Below are 14,818 nucleotides of genomic sequence, written 5' to 3'. Positions count from 1 at the left end.
TTTAGTTTCCTCATGTGGTTCCCCAGCACAGACCCTTGAAGATGCCCATTGCTTTCAGTACACAGTATGATCGGGTTTCATCTGTTGCCTACTTTCACATACCCACAGGTAAAACCTGAGTGCTTACTAGTCCATTAGTTGACACACCTACCATGCCCAGATGACTAACTCGTCCCAGCATTCTCCACTCTTCTACTGCTCACCGTACTGGTGAATCCCTAAGTCTGGGCTGGTGTCCTGCTCATCTCTTGCACACCTCATTATCTAGTATCTAGTTTAGTTCTCACATGTGAATGAGAAAGTAGGGAGGCTGCTTCCAGGGCAGCTTTGCCTGGAAGTGGCAGAGTTCTGTGAAGCCACTTCACACACTTCTGAGGTAGGAACTTGGGACACGTCTCTGAGTAGTGGGAATTGTTGGGTATTGTATCAGTCAGGACACTCTCAGACTGGCACTTCAGTGTAAACACTGAAGAACAATTGCGGCTTTCAATTGCAGCTCAACGTATTTTAAGCTTTATACCCAAGCATTTTTTTTCTTGCAAGTTCACACATATCCCAGAATGATGACATCATAGTGCTCAGTTGGCTGTTGTTTGTAAATTGCATTCACTCATTCCAAACACTTCACTATTGATTTGTGGTTCTTATGTCATAGCCGCAACTTACATTTTTAAATAATGTTTCACCTTCCGTAGGCACGTGACTGCCTTTTGTGGTAGCATGCTTGTTCAGCTGTCAGCAGGTGGGCACTAAGGGACAGTAACCCTGGCATTAAAAGTGAGTGAGGAAAGCTGCCAGTGAAACAGGGTCAAGTTCATATGCATAGATGCAAGGGTACAGGGCTTAAATGCAGAAATTTGGTTTGTAGACCCTTAAAGCTAAGTCTCTACACCCCAGGGTGCTATGGAGTTTCCCCAGAAGGCTGGGTTTTAGAGATAAAGCTCTAAAGAAGCAAAGGCAGCTTGTGTTGGTTCCTAGTCTCATGTTATTTCTCAATTTTATGCTTAATTTGCTCCTTTTGGTTTTATGTATTTTGACACAGCTAAGTGTGTGTGTGTGGATTCCCCATAGCCCTTTAAATGCTATGAAACTTTAATATGGGGAGATAAAAACAATAATAAGCCATGCCTCCAAGCTCCACATTTAGTTCTTTATTTGAGCTACAGGATAAACAGTTTTAGGTTAGAATTTGGATTCCCCAAACTGCACTGCTTTAAAGCAGTTGTGCCTTCTCCCTCCAGTGAAGAGTAGACTCTACCCTCTACCTGGACGTGGGACTCTCATGGACTGAAGAAAAAAAGTCATCTCGAAAATTCCAAAGTCATCATCTAATGCCCATCTTGGCATGAGTCAGGGCAATTTAACATGGTTTGGAATGAACCCAAGAAAGCCCAATCTCAGGCGTGCAACCCTGGGCTGTCTTTTGGAAAAACTGAAATATGCTGGCCACGGCCTCCTGTTTTCAGCATTGTTCTCTTGGTGTCCTTATACCCTAAGAATTTTTGTGTCTTTGATGCACAGAGTTCAGTAGGAACACTTTCTAAATAGATTAGTCCTGATGGTGGTTAATATTTGCTACTTTATTGAATAAGGCGCATTTACTTCATAAAATAAAAAAAAAAGGAAATTCACTTAGCTGCATGTCAGTCACCCAAATTTTGAGTGTACAAATGAAATGGAAAACATTTATTACACAAATTTAATTACAATTCTAGGAAATAAACATGCAAATCAGATGGAGCTCAATCTGCAGGCGCTGATCCTCTCCCCCTGGTTTGCAGTCTGTGCGCCTCCTGGATTCGCAGCGACCAGGCAGTCAGAGGCCTGGCTCTTGCAGGCGGAAGGATCACTGTTATAAAGAACAGCTTCACATTCAGCGCATCTGGCATAGTAGCAGTTCTTAACACTTTGCACAGGTGCCTCCCTTCCCCCATCCGCGCTTTGTTACGGTCTACCTCTCTAAACCTCTTCCTTCTTTGCACCAGAAGTGACCTCTCCATGACAGAGGGACCCAGACAGCAGTTATGAATCAATGTGTTTGCGGTTTGTTTGTTTTGTTTTTAAAGAAAAACCCAGCCATGCTTGGTGGCACTTGGTAGACAGAGACATGCGGATCTCTAAAAGTTGAAGGCCAGCCTGGTCTACACAGTGAGACCCAGTCTCAAAAACAAAACAGCAAAAATCCACAGAAAAACTAACTCCAATAGAATCCACTACAAGAAGAGGGGGGAAATCACTATTTGTAAAATAAAATGACTTGAGCTCCTGTCACAGCCTTTCCACTAAGGGCAAGCTTCTTTATTAGTTTTTGTTTGTTTGTCTGTTTGTTTTTCTTGTAGGTTTCCCCCACGGGATCCGCACCCAGTAGCTGCCAGTTCACGTGGCCGCAGGATGAGTGCTGCCTTGTTACACCCAGGCTGCTGGGGAAGGGATCGAACGGGCGGGGGAGCGCAAAGGCTCAGTCCAGCTCCGACATCTGTTTCTCATCTCCGTGTGCTGTACAGAGGGGAAGAAAGTCTTTAGCAAGGGGTGGGAAAGGCACAGATTTTTTTTTTTTTTAAATCACACGCACACACAATAAGAAAACTAAAGCAAAATTTAAAAAATAGACAAGACGTCTGGGCAGGTTGCGATGAACGCTTCGTGCGTTGCAGCCCCTGCCTCCGGCGGGCTGCGCGCGTGGGGTCCGGGCTGCGGGCGGGAGCGGCCCGCGCGGCCCCGAGGGCGGAGGCGGAGCGGGGGCGGAGGCAGGGCGGGCGGGGGCGCGGCGCCCCGCGATCTGGCAGAGCAGAGGGAGGCGGGGAGCGCGCTTGTCAGGTTCCCTCTCGCCCCGGGGGCATCCAGCAGAGCCGGGCTCGGAAATCCGCGGGGAAATGGCAAACAGGATTGACGGGTTTCTCGCGCTCCTCGCCAGACACATCGGCTCATTTCCATAACCGTCTGCGGCGGCGGCGGCGGGACCTGCGGGGACCTCGGCCGCCGCGCACCGGGCCACGCCGACTGGGCCCGGGAGGCGCGTGGGCAGCGGCGGCCGCGCGGAGGACGGCGGCGGCTGGAGCGCGGGGCGCGCGGTAAGAGCCGTGACCCCAGGGCGCGCGGGGGCGGGGAGGGTCGCGCGTGGGGCTGGGGCGCAGCTGGACACAGCGGGGCGCGGAGGCGGCGCGCGCTCTCCGGGGCCGCGCGCCCTTCCCGGGAGCTGCGGCGCGCACGAGGCGACCCGGGCGGTGGGCGAAGACCCCGTGGTGGCGAGTCGGGTGTCCCCGAGTAGCAGGGGGGTCGGCCTGGGGCCAAGAGGGTAGGGAGGAGGGCCTGCGGGGCGCAGGGATGCGCGTTCCGCGGAACAAGGCGCCGCTGCCGGAGCTGACACCTTGTGTCCCCGGCCACCTCCGCGCCCGCCCCTGCTCCTGGCTGCGGGCGGCGCTGTCCTCGGCTCACCTCCCCGCGGGCTGCCAGGCCCACGCCCCCGCCTCTAGCAGTCTCCTCGGCCCCGCAACTTTCCCGAGTGCCCGGCCGCAGGAGCGGGGCACCAAGGTCCACCCTAGCTCCAGCGGCGCGCACCGCGCGGGCGGCAGCAGCTCGGCGAAGGACCAGGGCAGCTGCGGGCTGGAGTGTGGCCCCGCCAGCCGCTGTGAGTCATAGCCTTGGAATCCCACCTTGGCGTGTATTTCCCATAGAAGGAAACTTGGTTTTTAGAAAGAGCGAATAATGATAGCCCTTATTCTTCAGGAGAGGCACTGGGCTCCAGCACCTTGGAAGACAACTTGCCTTTGTTCCCAGACACTTGGGCTGTTTACTTTTCCCTGCGGCCAGCGGCTAGCCGGACGGTGCCCTCGGTCCAGGAAAGGGCTTAAGGGCAGTGATACCAGTCTCCAGGGTGCGTCTGTTTAAGACCCTGGATAAGGGACCCGTCACACCCCTGTACCCCTCCTAGGGCCTGGGCTGAGAAAGCTAACCCCAACGCTCCCAGTGGGAAACCGCTGACCTCCTTAGTGCCCCCACACACACCTGCATTCCCAACCCCCAACACCGACAGAGAACTCTTAGCCTCCTGGGACTGCAGCTGGCCATTGCACTTCCCGGGGCACCACAGGGACCTGCAAAAACAAACAAAAACAAAAATCAAAAAACAAAACAAAAAACGACACCTGTCAGGTTTGGAGCGTTGAAGGGTTTTGTTCTTCCCACCCAGCCCCTCCCTCCACCATTGGTTGAACCAGCCAAACTGTTGAGATTCTGCCTGGGACCGCCTGGAGACCGTGGGTGGGGAAGTCACTTGGCTCCCCAGGACAGAGCACTGCAGTTCTCTGGATTGCAGCGGTCACCCCATGCAGTCCAGGGTTGGACTCTTGTCTTCCAGCAGCCTAGAGGCACCTTATATAAAATGCTCTGCAATTCCCAGTGTCAGGATAATCCTTCTGTCGTGCTGCTTTATGTCCAGTAGCCCCTGTTAGATTCCCGGCACCCTGAGCCATAGCAGCCAGAATGGCTTCATTCAGGAAAACCAAATTGTATAGAAATGCACTATGAAGAGCACTAGGTGAAAACGCTCACACTTCGCCTTGAGAGGGTGCTGGAGGGGCCATTCCACACTATCACCTCAGTGACCAAACAGTCTCACAAGAGCCTGAGGGCCACAAGCTCAGGTGATAACGCTCTCCGTTTTAACTAATTTCTGACCCTAAAACAAGATTTCCGTAGTATACATCATTGTGGCTGTTTTCCATATTAATAGTATAAATTTGTGAACTTGGATTCCTGGACTCCATAACAGAGGATCCATGCTAAACATGGGTGCTGTAATAGTCCAGCGTCTCAAGACCGCACTTGCCTCCCTAGTTGGTTAACATCAGTGTGAGTTCCAAATAGACCAGGAAGGCTCAATTGCAGATTCTCCTTCCCCCGCCCAAATAGTTCCAGCTCATTCATGGTTTATTCCAGCTTAAATAAATCACTTGCAGAACCCTGCCTCTCCCATTAAGATCTTGCGTGTAACAGTTTTCAACCTGAAAAAAGAAAAACTTGAAGAAATTAGATGTTATAAACAAAAGAAACAACCACACTAAAAACTATCCCGCCACGTTTCAAGTTCAAATGCATAATGATGGAATTTCATCTGTTGTAAACAATGCTAACAAATAGAAGCCCTGAGAGTCTTAACAACAGAAAAGCTGCTCCCCAAGTCATTAGAACATAAACAAACAGAGTAGGGCAGAGCAGCCCAGGGCCCGTTAATGTCCTATTAAGCAAGGTAATTGCCGCCAGGAGCCTAGAGGTGCTTTGCTTTCTTAAGGGGTGTGGGTTTGTAAACCCTCTTTTGTTTATACATAGTAAGCGTTCCACCTGGCAAAGGCTTGGATCCTCTTTCTAGATTCCACTGCAGAAGTGAGTGTCAGTCAGAATGGGCCGTGGTCTGTCTCCAGCTTTGGCATTTCTGGATACAGGTGTCTTTTAGACTAGGTTAAGAAACTGGACTCTTTGCTTGGTTGCAGAGTTTGACAGGAAGAGACCAAAGGGCTGACTGAATTTGTTAAACTGATGGAGACAAAATTTCTTTGTTGATAACTGGAAGAGTGAGATAAATGACATCTCCCAGCGTTTCTGGATAGAGATTTATTGTATTACTGGGAGGCTGACAGATACGGAGGTGTGAGTCCCCTGGGCCAGCACAGGTTCCTTCTCAGGGAGACCAGGGAGCCAGCTCACATACACACACATATCCACATGCACACACATCCACAGACTCAAAGTATGCACACACACATGCACAGACAAACAGCATGCATGCACAGACTCACGGCACGCACACACACACACACACACACACACACACACACACACATCCTTTTCCCCTAAGCCATTTCTGACATCTCTTTGGAAAGAAAAATGGAAATGCAGACTCCGAGGAGCAAGTCAGCTCTGTCCTGATTCTACCCACACATTGGCCACCCTGCCCTGTCTCTGTCCTCTGCAGGGCTTCAGCTGGATCCTAGAACACAGCTACCTGGTGAAAGACAGTCAGCTGTCAGTGGCTGCTCGGGTAGCCACAGGATCTTGCCACCTTATTGAAGCTACATTCCTCCCTTTCCCCTGGGTGTGCACTGATGTCCTAACATGTAGGGAACAGTACTCTCCATGAGACAGTGATAAGCTTATCCTTGCCCTAGCCAGAAGGTAAAAGAATGAACTGGGCCCTTGCTATAGCACAAGGAAAATCCATCTTGAGCAAGCAAGCCCGATAACATTTCATTGACAGGTTCTTAAAACACAAATGGGCCGTGCGGGTCTGGATGTCCTACAGAAACCAGGAACCAGAGGTGCCAGCCAGGTCTTCACTCTGGCCTGTGGCCCAGGATTTTCCTGCTGTCCTACCTGGCTCTTTTCTCCCTGAAACATACTCTTGACACGATCTTGAGGGCCAGCATGTCCCCATAGCCTGGATTTGACAGAATCAGAGTCTGGGCGCATCACGGAGTGGCAGAGGCTAGGCTGCTCCCTGCAGTGCTGAGGTCAGGGCTGGGAACCAGAGAGGGCTGTGTTGACTCTTGGAAAGTTCCTGCCATGCATTTGGCTTTGCAGTTTAAAGAGTTGCTGGCTGTGTCTGCCCGGAGCCCTGGCTCCTGTTTAATATTCTGCTGCTTGGTTGATGTTGTGCTTGGCTCCTGTGGGACTGCAACTCACGGCTGGAAACTGGAGCCAATTTTCTGTCTTCATCTCGCAGTGTTTTGACTGGAGGCAGATCCAGTTCAGGCCGATCAGGGCTGTGGAAACAACTACTGAGTGTCTGTCAGCCTCACCCTGGGAGGAGAGAGTAGGGTAAGATCCTGAGTGTAGAAGAGGAACTGGGGAGAGAGGAGAAAGCTGGGAAAGAGACTTAAACTCACCAAGTGTTGGGAGGACCCTAGGGACTTCCACCCCCTCCCCCAATCGATTAGCAGATCTCATCAAAGGGGTCTCCTAGGGACTTGAATAGAAAATTGATTTCACCTTATTAGTTGAAGGGAGGCTGAGGGTTCTGGCCCTTCCTCTTAGGGGTACATTTTAAAGGTCGGGAGAAAACTGTATTTGGGAGGCAGAGCAGCTGTCTGAGAGAGGCTGAGGGGATCTGAGAACAATAAGGAGAGTGGGCTCTAAAGATCCGCCCTGAAATGCAGGGCTGCTGATCTCAGTGGCTAAGCTAACAGCATCAAGAGCTTGCTAAGGTTTCCTTGGAAAAATAATCAGATGGTTGGGGACTGGGGGGTGGGGAGGAAGTAAAAGTTTCTTCAAGCACAGGAAGATGCTGAGACCATCCTCAGGCTGGCTCCTAATCAGAGCTCTTTATCTATCCCCCTCCCTTCTTTTCCACCCCAGATCTAAGGCTGTTAGAGATGACGCTGGTTCTGTCCATGAATAGATTCTGCGAGCCCATTGTCTCAGAAGGAGCTGCTGAGATTGCCGGGTACCAAACACTATGGGAGGCTGACAGCTACGGAGGTGCGAGCCCCCCAGGGCCAGCTCCAGTTCCTTCTCAGGGAGACCGGGGAGCCAGCTCACACCTGGCAGGTATGGCCTTTGGCCTTCTCCTTAGGAGGCAGTGTCTAGTTGGATCCCGGGGCTGGGCTCCTTGGGAAAGCCTGTGGTCTACCACTGTGGATGTCGGGGAACAGCATTTTTAAAGGGACTGAAGTAGATAGCAAAAGTTTGGATTCCAGCTTTCTGACCCATTGGAGCGAATGGTTCTCAGGGATGTACAAACGGTCACCGATTCCACAGCGAGACCTCTATCCCACAGTTCATAAAGGAATCTGCCACAGCTTCAAGCTGCCTCTCTTTGTGGACCACACAATTGATGAGAAAATAGAATATGTTCTTCTAGACATTAATTCTGATAGTCTCAAATAAGTTCTTCTGTGTTCTTATTCAGTGATCGGTCTGTGGGTCTTCTCTCTCTCTCTCTCTCTCTCTCTCTCTCTCTCTCTCTCTCTCTCTAAGAAACTGAAATATAAGTTTCATGAAAATCTGGTTCATGAGAAGGTTTTAAAGTCCTCAAAGGGGACCTTTGCTTTATTCATGGTTGACATGTTAACATTTCCAGAGTGGAACATAATTTAATTGCTCCAAATTCTAAACTTTAATATTTAACTTTGTATTTTAAGAGAAAAAAATGTTATAACTCCCATGTATAGGTGTGCGTTTTTTTTTTTTTTACTAACTCTAAAGTGATTCGTATCCATGGTTCTGCCACCTGTGAGAAGAGTCTGAGTAAGGGAAGTGCTGGCATTACTTCAGATAGGTCACACCCCTTCCACCCGTGGATTCTGCTGTTGCCCTGTGCACAGAGTTGAGATTCCAGGCACTTAGTAAATGAAGAAAGGTGGGTGACATTTTCCTCTAACCCTGCCTGGAAATCTTTACCTTCCCAGGTTCATAGGACTCTGTCCAATAGCAACTATGAAGACAGGTTTGTTTTTGTGTCACTGAGTGTACAGACAGGGATGTAGCCAAGTTCTCCACTAGAGGGAAAGGAAATGAAAGTATTTTGCTTTGAGAATCTCTGGCAGGCCTTGTGTCATTTGTCTGTCTGATTTATTACCACAGGATCGCATTACAGGGGAATTCCAAATCCTATAAGCACACCCAAGGTCACATACTTCAAGAGGAAGTATGCAGAAGACGAAGATCTTCATCCACCACTCAGCAGCTGCAGCCATAAAGTACGTTTTAAATAGTAGTTACTTCATTAACAGTTACGATACTTCATAGCACACACTTGAACCATTTCCAGACATTAAATGTTCCACCCAAGCAATAGAAGAGAGCCATTTCTCTGTGGGGCCACGTGAATTGCTGTCACATGTAGGGGGTGGGGACCTGCACTGGATAGTTTTATGTCAATTCATCACAAGCTAAAGTCATCTGAGAGGAGGGAACTTCAATTGAGAAGATGCCTCCATAAGATCAGGCCGTAAGCAAGCCTCTAAGGCATTTTCTTAATTAGTGATTAATGGGGGATGGCATGGCACACTGTGGGAGGTGCCACCCGTAGGCTTGTGGTCCTGGGTTCTATAAGAAAGCAGGCTGAACAAGCCAGGATGAGGAAGCCAGTAAGCAGCATCCATCCATGGCTTCTGCATCAGCTCCTGCCTCCAGGTTCCTGCTCTGTTTGAGCTCCTGTCCTGACTTCTCCAATGATGAACAGTGCTGTGGCAGTGTAAGCCTAACAAACCCTTTCCCTCCCCAGCTTGCTTTTTGGCTGTGGTGCTTCCTCACAGCACTAGAAACCCTAACTAGGACAGAGGCTGTGTTCCTTCTCATACTCCTTGAAGAAAGAACCAGAAAGAGATTCTCTCCCCAGATATAATATTACGTAAGGAAACACATCCTTTTGCCTGTGATCTAATATTCCCAGGTTGAGGGATAGGGCTGCTCTGTGGTATCATGTGGTGGGGATGCACTTGACTGCGAGGCCACTGCTTCTGCTAATTGGGGTTTTCCTGACCTCCTGAGGTCAATGAATCGTCCCTTGGATGCATGCACAGAAAGCAGTCATGCTGTTCCTGATATATCCTAGCATATGTCAAGTTTGTCAAAATTCAGAATTCATTCCCAAGGAAGGAAACAAAGATAGCTATTTTTCTTTTCACAAACATAAAGAAATAACATGGTAGGGGGAAAGCGCATGAGGTAAAGAGCTGGGCATTATTAGTTCTTCCATACAGTGCCTTCCCTCCAGACCTCCACTGACCTTACCAAGGAGGAGCAGCCAGAGCCCAGTGGCCCAGGTGCTGAGGCCAGCATGCACTGCCTCCGTGACCCTACACAACCCATTCATTCTGTCTCCCCTCTCCCACCCCTCCCCAGCCTTCAGACGTTGCTTCTGCGTGTTTGTAAAAAGGCACCCGTGTTTGTTTCTTTAGCTTCTGTGTTGTGGCTCCATGAGCTTTCCAGTTGCTACTGGGATGTGCCAGGTGCGATGTCACATCCTGTGATCCCAGCACTTGAAAGGAGGGCAGGTGGATTGCTGCAAGTTCAGTCTGGGCTCCATTGTGAGGTCCAGGGCCGCATAGGCTACATAGCAAGGCCATGTCTCGTTTTTATTTTATTTTTACAAAAACAAGCTATCGATAATAACAATTTTTAATGGTTTTGCAGCATCCTTCACCCAGTGACAGCCTCACACAGCCCAGGACTGACCCCACCTCCCCACCTCCCCACCTCCCACCCCCAGTTTCTCTCTGCTTCTCTATTTTCTTCCCCAAATCCCTCCGTTTCCAGGTGCTTAGTCTGAGCTTCATTGGCTGTACTTTCCCTCTTACTTAATAAGGCAGATGACAGATATGCAAAGCCAGCAGTTTTCCTTGGTGGCCTCATCCACACTCTGCCATGCCCACTAGAACCTGTATCTCAAATCTGTAAAAGACACGCACTGGGGCTGGAGAGATGGTTCAGCAGTTCAGAGCACTGGCTGCTTTTGCAGAGGACCTGAGTTCTATTTGCCAACACCCATTTGGCAGCTCACAACTGAATGTAACTCAAATTCCACAGAGTCCAGTGTCGTCTTCTCGCCTCTCATGTGTGGGGATCAGGCACTCACATAGTGCACAGACAAACATGCTGGCAAACACTCATACACATAAAAATGATTTTCAACCGTTAAGGATGGCACAGGCCTTAATTCCATCCAGGTGACAGAGGCAGGCAGATCTCTGTGAATTTAAGGCTAGCTTGGTCTACTTAATGAGTTCCAGGTCAGCCAAGGATATATAATGGAGAGAGCCTATCTCAAAAAAAAAAAATCAATTAATAGTAGTAAGACTCTTTGAAAAATGGGTGAATTTTAAAACATACTGCTGTGAAATGCATGTGTGTGTCTCTGCACAAAGACATGTAAAATACAGCTTGATATATTTCACCCAGAGCATCCCTTGTCACTGACAGCCAGGTCTCGCTGAATCCTCTCAGTGCTGCTTCAGATTACCTAGTCCTTACCCCTACAACAATTGCTGGCCTGACCTCTGACCCCCACAACAATTGCTGGCCTGACCTCTGACCCCCACAACAATTGCTGGCCTGACCTCTGACCCCCACNAACAATTGCTGGCCTGACCTCTGACCCCCACAACAATTGCTGGCCTGACCTCTGACCCCCACAACAATTGCTGGCCTGACCTCTGACCCCCACAATAATTGCTGGCCTGACCTCTGACAGCTCTGGTTGACTGTGTCTCAGCTTCTCCTTCACCGTGACTGAGCCTTCTAGCTGGGCCCTCCTCAGGTCCACACTAGTAAGTTAGGAAACAGGAGGGTTTGGGGGTGTCCAGTGCAATGGGGCCAGCCTCTAAACGGGTGATACTGTTTTCACAAGCTTCGTTCCGTAAGGGTTCTCCTGCCTCTGGTTTTCAGACCATCTCCGTTTTCGAGGAGCGAGCACACATCCTTTACATGTCCTTGGAGAAACTCAGGTTCATCGATGACCCAGAAGTGTACCTGCGAAGGTCCGTTCTCATCAACAACCTGATGAAGAGGATCCACGGAGAGATTGTCATGCAGAACAGCTGGTGCCTCCCTGCCTGCTCCCTCGGTGGCACCCCCGCCCAAGAGTGGTTCCTGGCTCAAGACTGTCCTTACCGGAAACGGCCCCGGGTGGCCAAAGAGGAGTGGGAAAAGATCCACACTTGCTGTTTTTATCAGGAGTGTGGTGGTCACTGCCTGAACCTACCCCTCTCTGTCAATACAAGTGTTGGAAGCACCTCGGCTGCTGTGGCCTCGGCCGCCTCTTCCTCTTCCTCCCCGTCCACCTCTTCTTCATCCACCCCATCCTCCTCCTCCTCTCCCTCTTCCTCCTCCCCCTCTTCCCCTCTGCCTTTGCCTAGTTGCTCCCACCATGTGGACTTTGACATAGGCAGTGCACCTATTTACAAGAGCCAAATACCCGCCAGCGAAATCTTTGTCACTAACATTAGGTCGCTTGGTGTCCAGGAAAAGGTCAAATTCAACAATGATGGGAAAGTAAGCCACGAAACCAGCAGAGATGGTGATGCTCTCAGCCAAGAACCTGTGGGGAACGACCTTGATTTTGAGTGCAAAGGCCAATTTTACGATTATTTTGAGACTGGATATAATGAGAGAAACCGCGTGAGTGAGTCTTGGAAAAAGTCTTTGAGGAAAAAGGAGCTTTCTCCGAGCAGCAAACTGTGCTGCAACAGAGGGGGTAAAATGTGATGCCCCCCTACTGGCGTGGAAGCACGCACAGCATGATCAGTTTTTACTTTGGATTTTGTAGTTTTGTACAACAGATAAAATCATGCAGTGAACACCACACCGGGTTGTCTCATTGCCTGGAGATCAGATTGCACAAAACATCTGTATAGTAGGCATCCGCAAGCCACTTATTCATGTGATTTTTTTTGCCAAGGAAAGCCAACTTCATGTTTGAAAGTATACCTTAGTTTTCTTTTCTTTTTTCTTTTCTTTCCTTCTTTTTTTTGTAAAAAAAAAAAATCAGTAGAGTAGATAGAAGAAAACATGCCCTCTTTATATTCCCACTGCCCCTCCAAGGAACCTGCCGCTAGCCAAATGCAACATGTTTGCCAGTTAATTAGGTAGTTACTTGGTAAACAAATCAATATAACCAGCAGAGGTGCCTGCTTCGATGTGATGCAGTATTTTTCTTTCCTAAGTAAAAGACTGGAGACAGGAAGCTAGATGAAGTGGTTTCATGAGCTGTATCATGTTTGTACTGGACAGGTTGGGGCAAAATGAAGCGCACCTGGCAAGACAGCAATCTAGGATCTGTGGAGACAGTTCCCTACAAACTCCTTGCTTGCCTGTGATGGGTAGTGGGTGGCTAGAGAGGTGGCATACAGAGCCACCACTAATGGGGTGATAGAGAGGTGGCACATACAGAGCCATCTTTGATGAGGTGGCTAGAGAGGTGGTGTACAGGGCCATCTTGGTGATGGGGTGGCTAGAGAGGTGGTGCACAGAGCCATCTTTAATGGGGTGATAGAGGTGGCATACAGAGCCATCTCTGATAGGGTCATAGGGAGGTGGCATGCAAAGCCATCTTTGATGGGGTGGCTAGAGAGGTGGCGTTCAGGGCCATCTTAGTGATGGGGTGATAGGTGGCATACAGGGCCATCTTGGGTGCCTTATTTTATCTTAATTTTTGCCAGTGTGAAAATTAAGGATGAATCAGAGTTACAGCAGGGATTTGACAAAACACAGGGTGGATCCATGCAGTTTGGAAACTTAACTTTGAACGATCGCGTTCAACTTTCGAGTTACCCTCCCCCTTTTTCCTTTGTTTATGACGCCCAGTGGCTGTGGGTCTGATATTTTTGGGTAGAGATGGAGAAGACAATGGGGAAGGCCAACAGGAACAGAGAAGGCTGCCTTGGTTCTCCATGGCAACGAGTGGTTGCTGGGTCTGGGCTCTCCCAGCTTTGGGCTGTTTTGTTTCCTTGTCCAGTGACATTCACAGCCCGTGGCATGCGTTATATTTTTACCTGTTTTTGCATCATTTCATGCGTTTAGACTCTTAAGAGCATGTGGTTTCTATATAAGACTTTTGCTGTTGATTGAGAAGCACAATGTTAATAGATTACGTGGTGATCAATATGTTTTATCTTAAAGAATGTAAAGGTTTGTAGGTTGCGGAACGTTATTTTGGAGAAATGGGGCTCGCTTGTCATTGATATTGTGTATTTGGCCAGCACACTACTCAAACAATACCTTGGATTTGCACATTGGCAAGTGTACTCAGTGGGACTCGGAACGGCCCCACCAGCTCCTAATGAGCTACTCCAATCTCCAAGGCCAAGGATTGGTCTGGGTGACTTGGGTTTCTTAAAACGATTATTTACAGGAACCAAATGCCAAAAGGAAGAAATAGGTAAGTTCTCCCACTTTCTCCAAGATGAAGCTTTTTAATTATTGCTATTAATATTAAATAGGTCTCATTCATACAGTGTATGAGTAGATCATTTGGGCAATTGTCCACAAGGACCAATTTTTAAAAGATGTTCCTGTGTTATGGCTGAATAGTCTAGTAATGTCTCGTCCTTTATTTTCAATATTTGATGAACATTTTGGTGTTGAAAACCTAGCTGATAGATGCTTGTACATGACTTGTGTTGTAATATAGTGAGGTTTTCTTGATATATATTTATTAAAATGATCAAAATTCATTATGGTTTTTTTAAATTTCATTTTAGTGGCTATTTCTCATTTTCATGTTTTTCTGTATCAAAACAAAACAAAAACCTTCAAAATGTCTAGAAACAGAAGATGGTGACCACACAGGTTAGGAGTGAGCCTGGCCCTCAACCATAAGTGATTGCTTTGTGAGATGTCAGATTATGAAGGTGACCCATCTGTAGGCTGTTTTAACAGCCAGGGGATTGATAGTATAGCATCCCCTTCCGTCCTGCATCCATCCATGTTTCTTAGAACCTAATGTTTTATTTGATGAAGAGGGAGATCTAGTTGAAAGGAAATGTATTCTCAGTGCAGTACTGTATGAGCGTTTAAATGTGAAAGAATGCTTTTGCCCCCAGTATTTCCAGATAGCATGATCTTGGTGTGTTCATACTGTGTTATTTGGAGGGTTTTAGAAGAAGGCCTTATTATGTATCCCAGGCTGACCCAAGTTCCTCAGTCCTGCCTCTGCCTCCCAGGTATCTTTCTCAGATGCCGACACACAGTTGGAATTTTTGACTGCTCACCTGAGCAGGCTCATGCATCTGCTCAGCAGAACCTGGTAGAATCATTCCTTTGCAGCGTAAGAATCAGTGCCTATTTGTCTCCAGGGGTTTGTTTCTAGGACATTTCTGGAATA

At 48.5% G+C, this 14,818-nt stretch overlaps 2 protein-coding genes across 2 annotated transcripts; one reads left to right on the top strand and one right to left on the bottom strand.

Annotated features, from left to right (window-relative positions):
- Positions 1–1,657: 1,657 nt before the first annotated feature.
- LOC115030849 lies at positions 1,658–4,583 on the bottom strand. Its single transcript, XM_029475853.1, has 4 exons — positions 4,552–4,583; positions 4,006–4,094; positions 3,436–3,626; positions 1,658–2,496 (listed from the first exon to the last, which is right to left on the bottom strand). Exons 1-4 carry the CDS (start codon positions 4,581–4,583, stop codon positions 2,407–2,409), a joined length of 402 nt encoding a protein of 133 aa, XP_029331713.1. The 3' UTR covers positions 1,658–2,406.
- On the top strand, positions 3,849–14,168 carry Sertad4 (SERTA domain containing 4). The gene is made up of 4 exons (XM_021176931.2): positions 3,849–3,874; positions 7,351–7,542; positions 8,578–8,693; positions 11,383–14,168. Exons 2-4 carry the CDS (start codon positions 7,368–7,370, stop codon positions 12,199–12,201), a joined length of 1,110 nt encoding a protein of 369 aa, XP_021032590.1. The 5' UTR covers positions 3,849–3,874; positions 7,351–7,367; the 3' UTR covers positions 12,202–14,168.
- The last annotated feature ends 650 nt before the right edge of the window (positions 14,169–14,818 follow it).

This window comes from Mus caroli, chromosome 1, assembly GCF_900094665.2.
Source record: "Mus caroli chromosome 1, CAROLI_EIJ_v1.1, whole genome shotgun sequence".
Taxonomy (NCBI): Eukaryota; Metazoa; Chordata; class Mammalia; order Rodentia; family Muridae; genus Mus; species Mus caroli.
The sequence above is the reverse complement of the archived record's forward strand: the minus strand, read 5'-3'. Positions and strand labels throughout refer to the sequence as shown.

What these genes read in the sequence shown, in the direction of transcription:
- LOC115030849 (XM_029475853.1), bottom strand. Translation starts at nt 4,583, where the DNA reads ATGGCCCCTCCAGCACCCTCTCAAGGCGAAGT. An exon ending in GCACCCTCTCAAGGCGAAGT is followed by an intron (nt 4,095 to 4,551) that starts GTGAGCGTTTTC and finishes TTGTTTTTGCAG; the next exon opens with GTCCCTGTGGTGCCCCGGGA. An exon ending in GTTGGGGGTTGGGAATGCAG is followed by an intron (nt 3,627 to 4,005) that starts GTGTGTGTGGGG and finishes TATGACTCACAG; the next exon opens with CGGCTGGCGGGGCCACACTC.
- Sertad4 (XM_021176931.2), top strand. Translation starts at nt 7,368, where the DNA reads ATGACGCTGGTTCTGTCCATGAATAGATTCTGCGAGCCCATTGTCTCA. An exon ending in AGCCAGCTCACACCTGGCAG is followed by an intron (nt 7,543 to 8,577) that starts GTATGGCCTTTG and finishes TTATTACCACAG; the next exon opens with GATCGCATTACAGGGGAATT. An exon ending in TCAGCAGCTGCAGCCATAAA is followed by an intron (nt 8,694 to 11,382) that starts GTACGTTTTAAA and finishes TCTGGTTTTCAG; the next exon opens with ACCATCTCCGTTTTCGAGGA.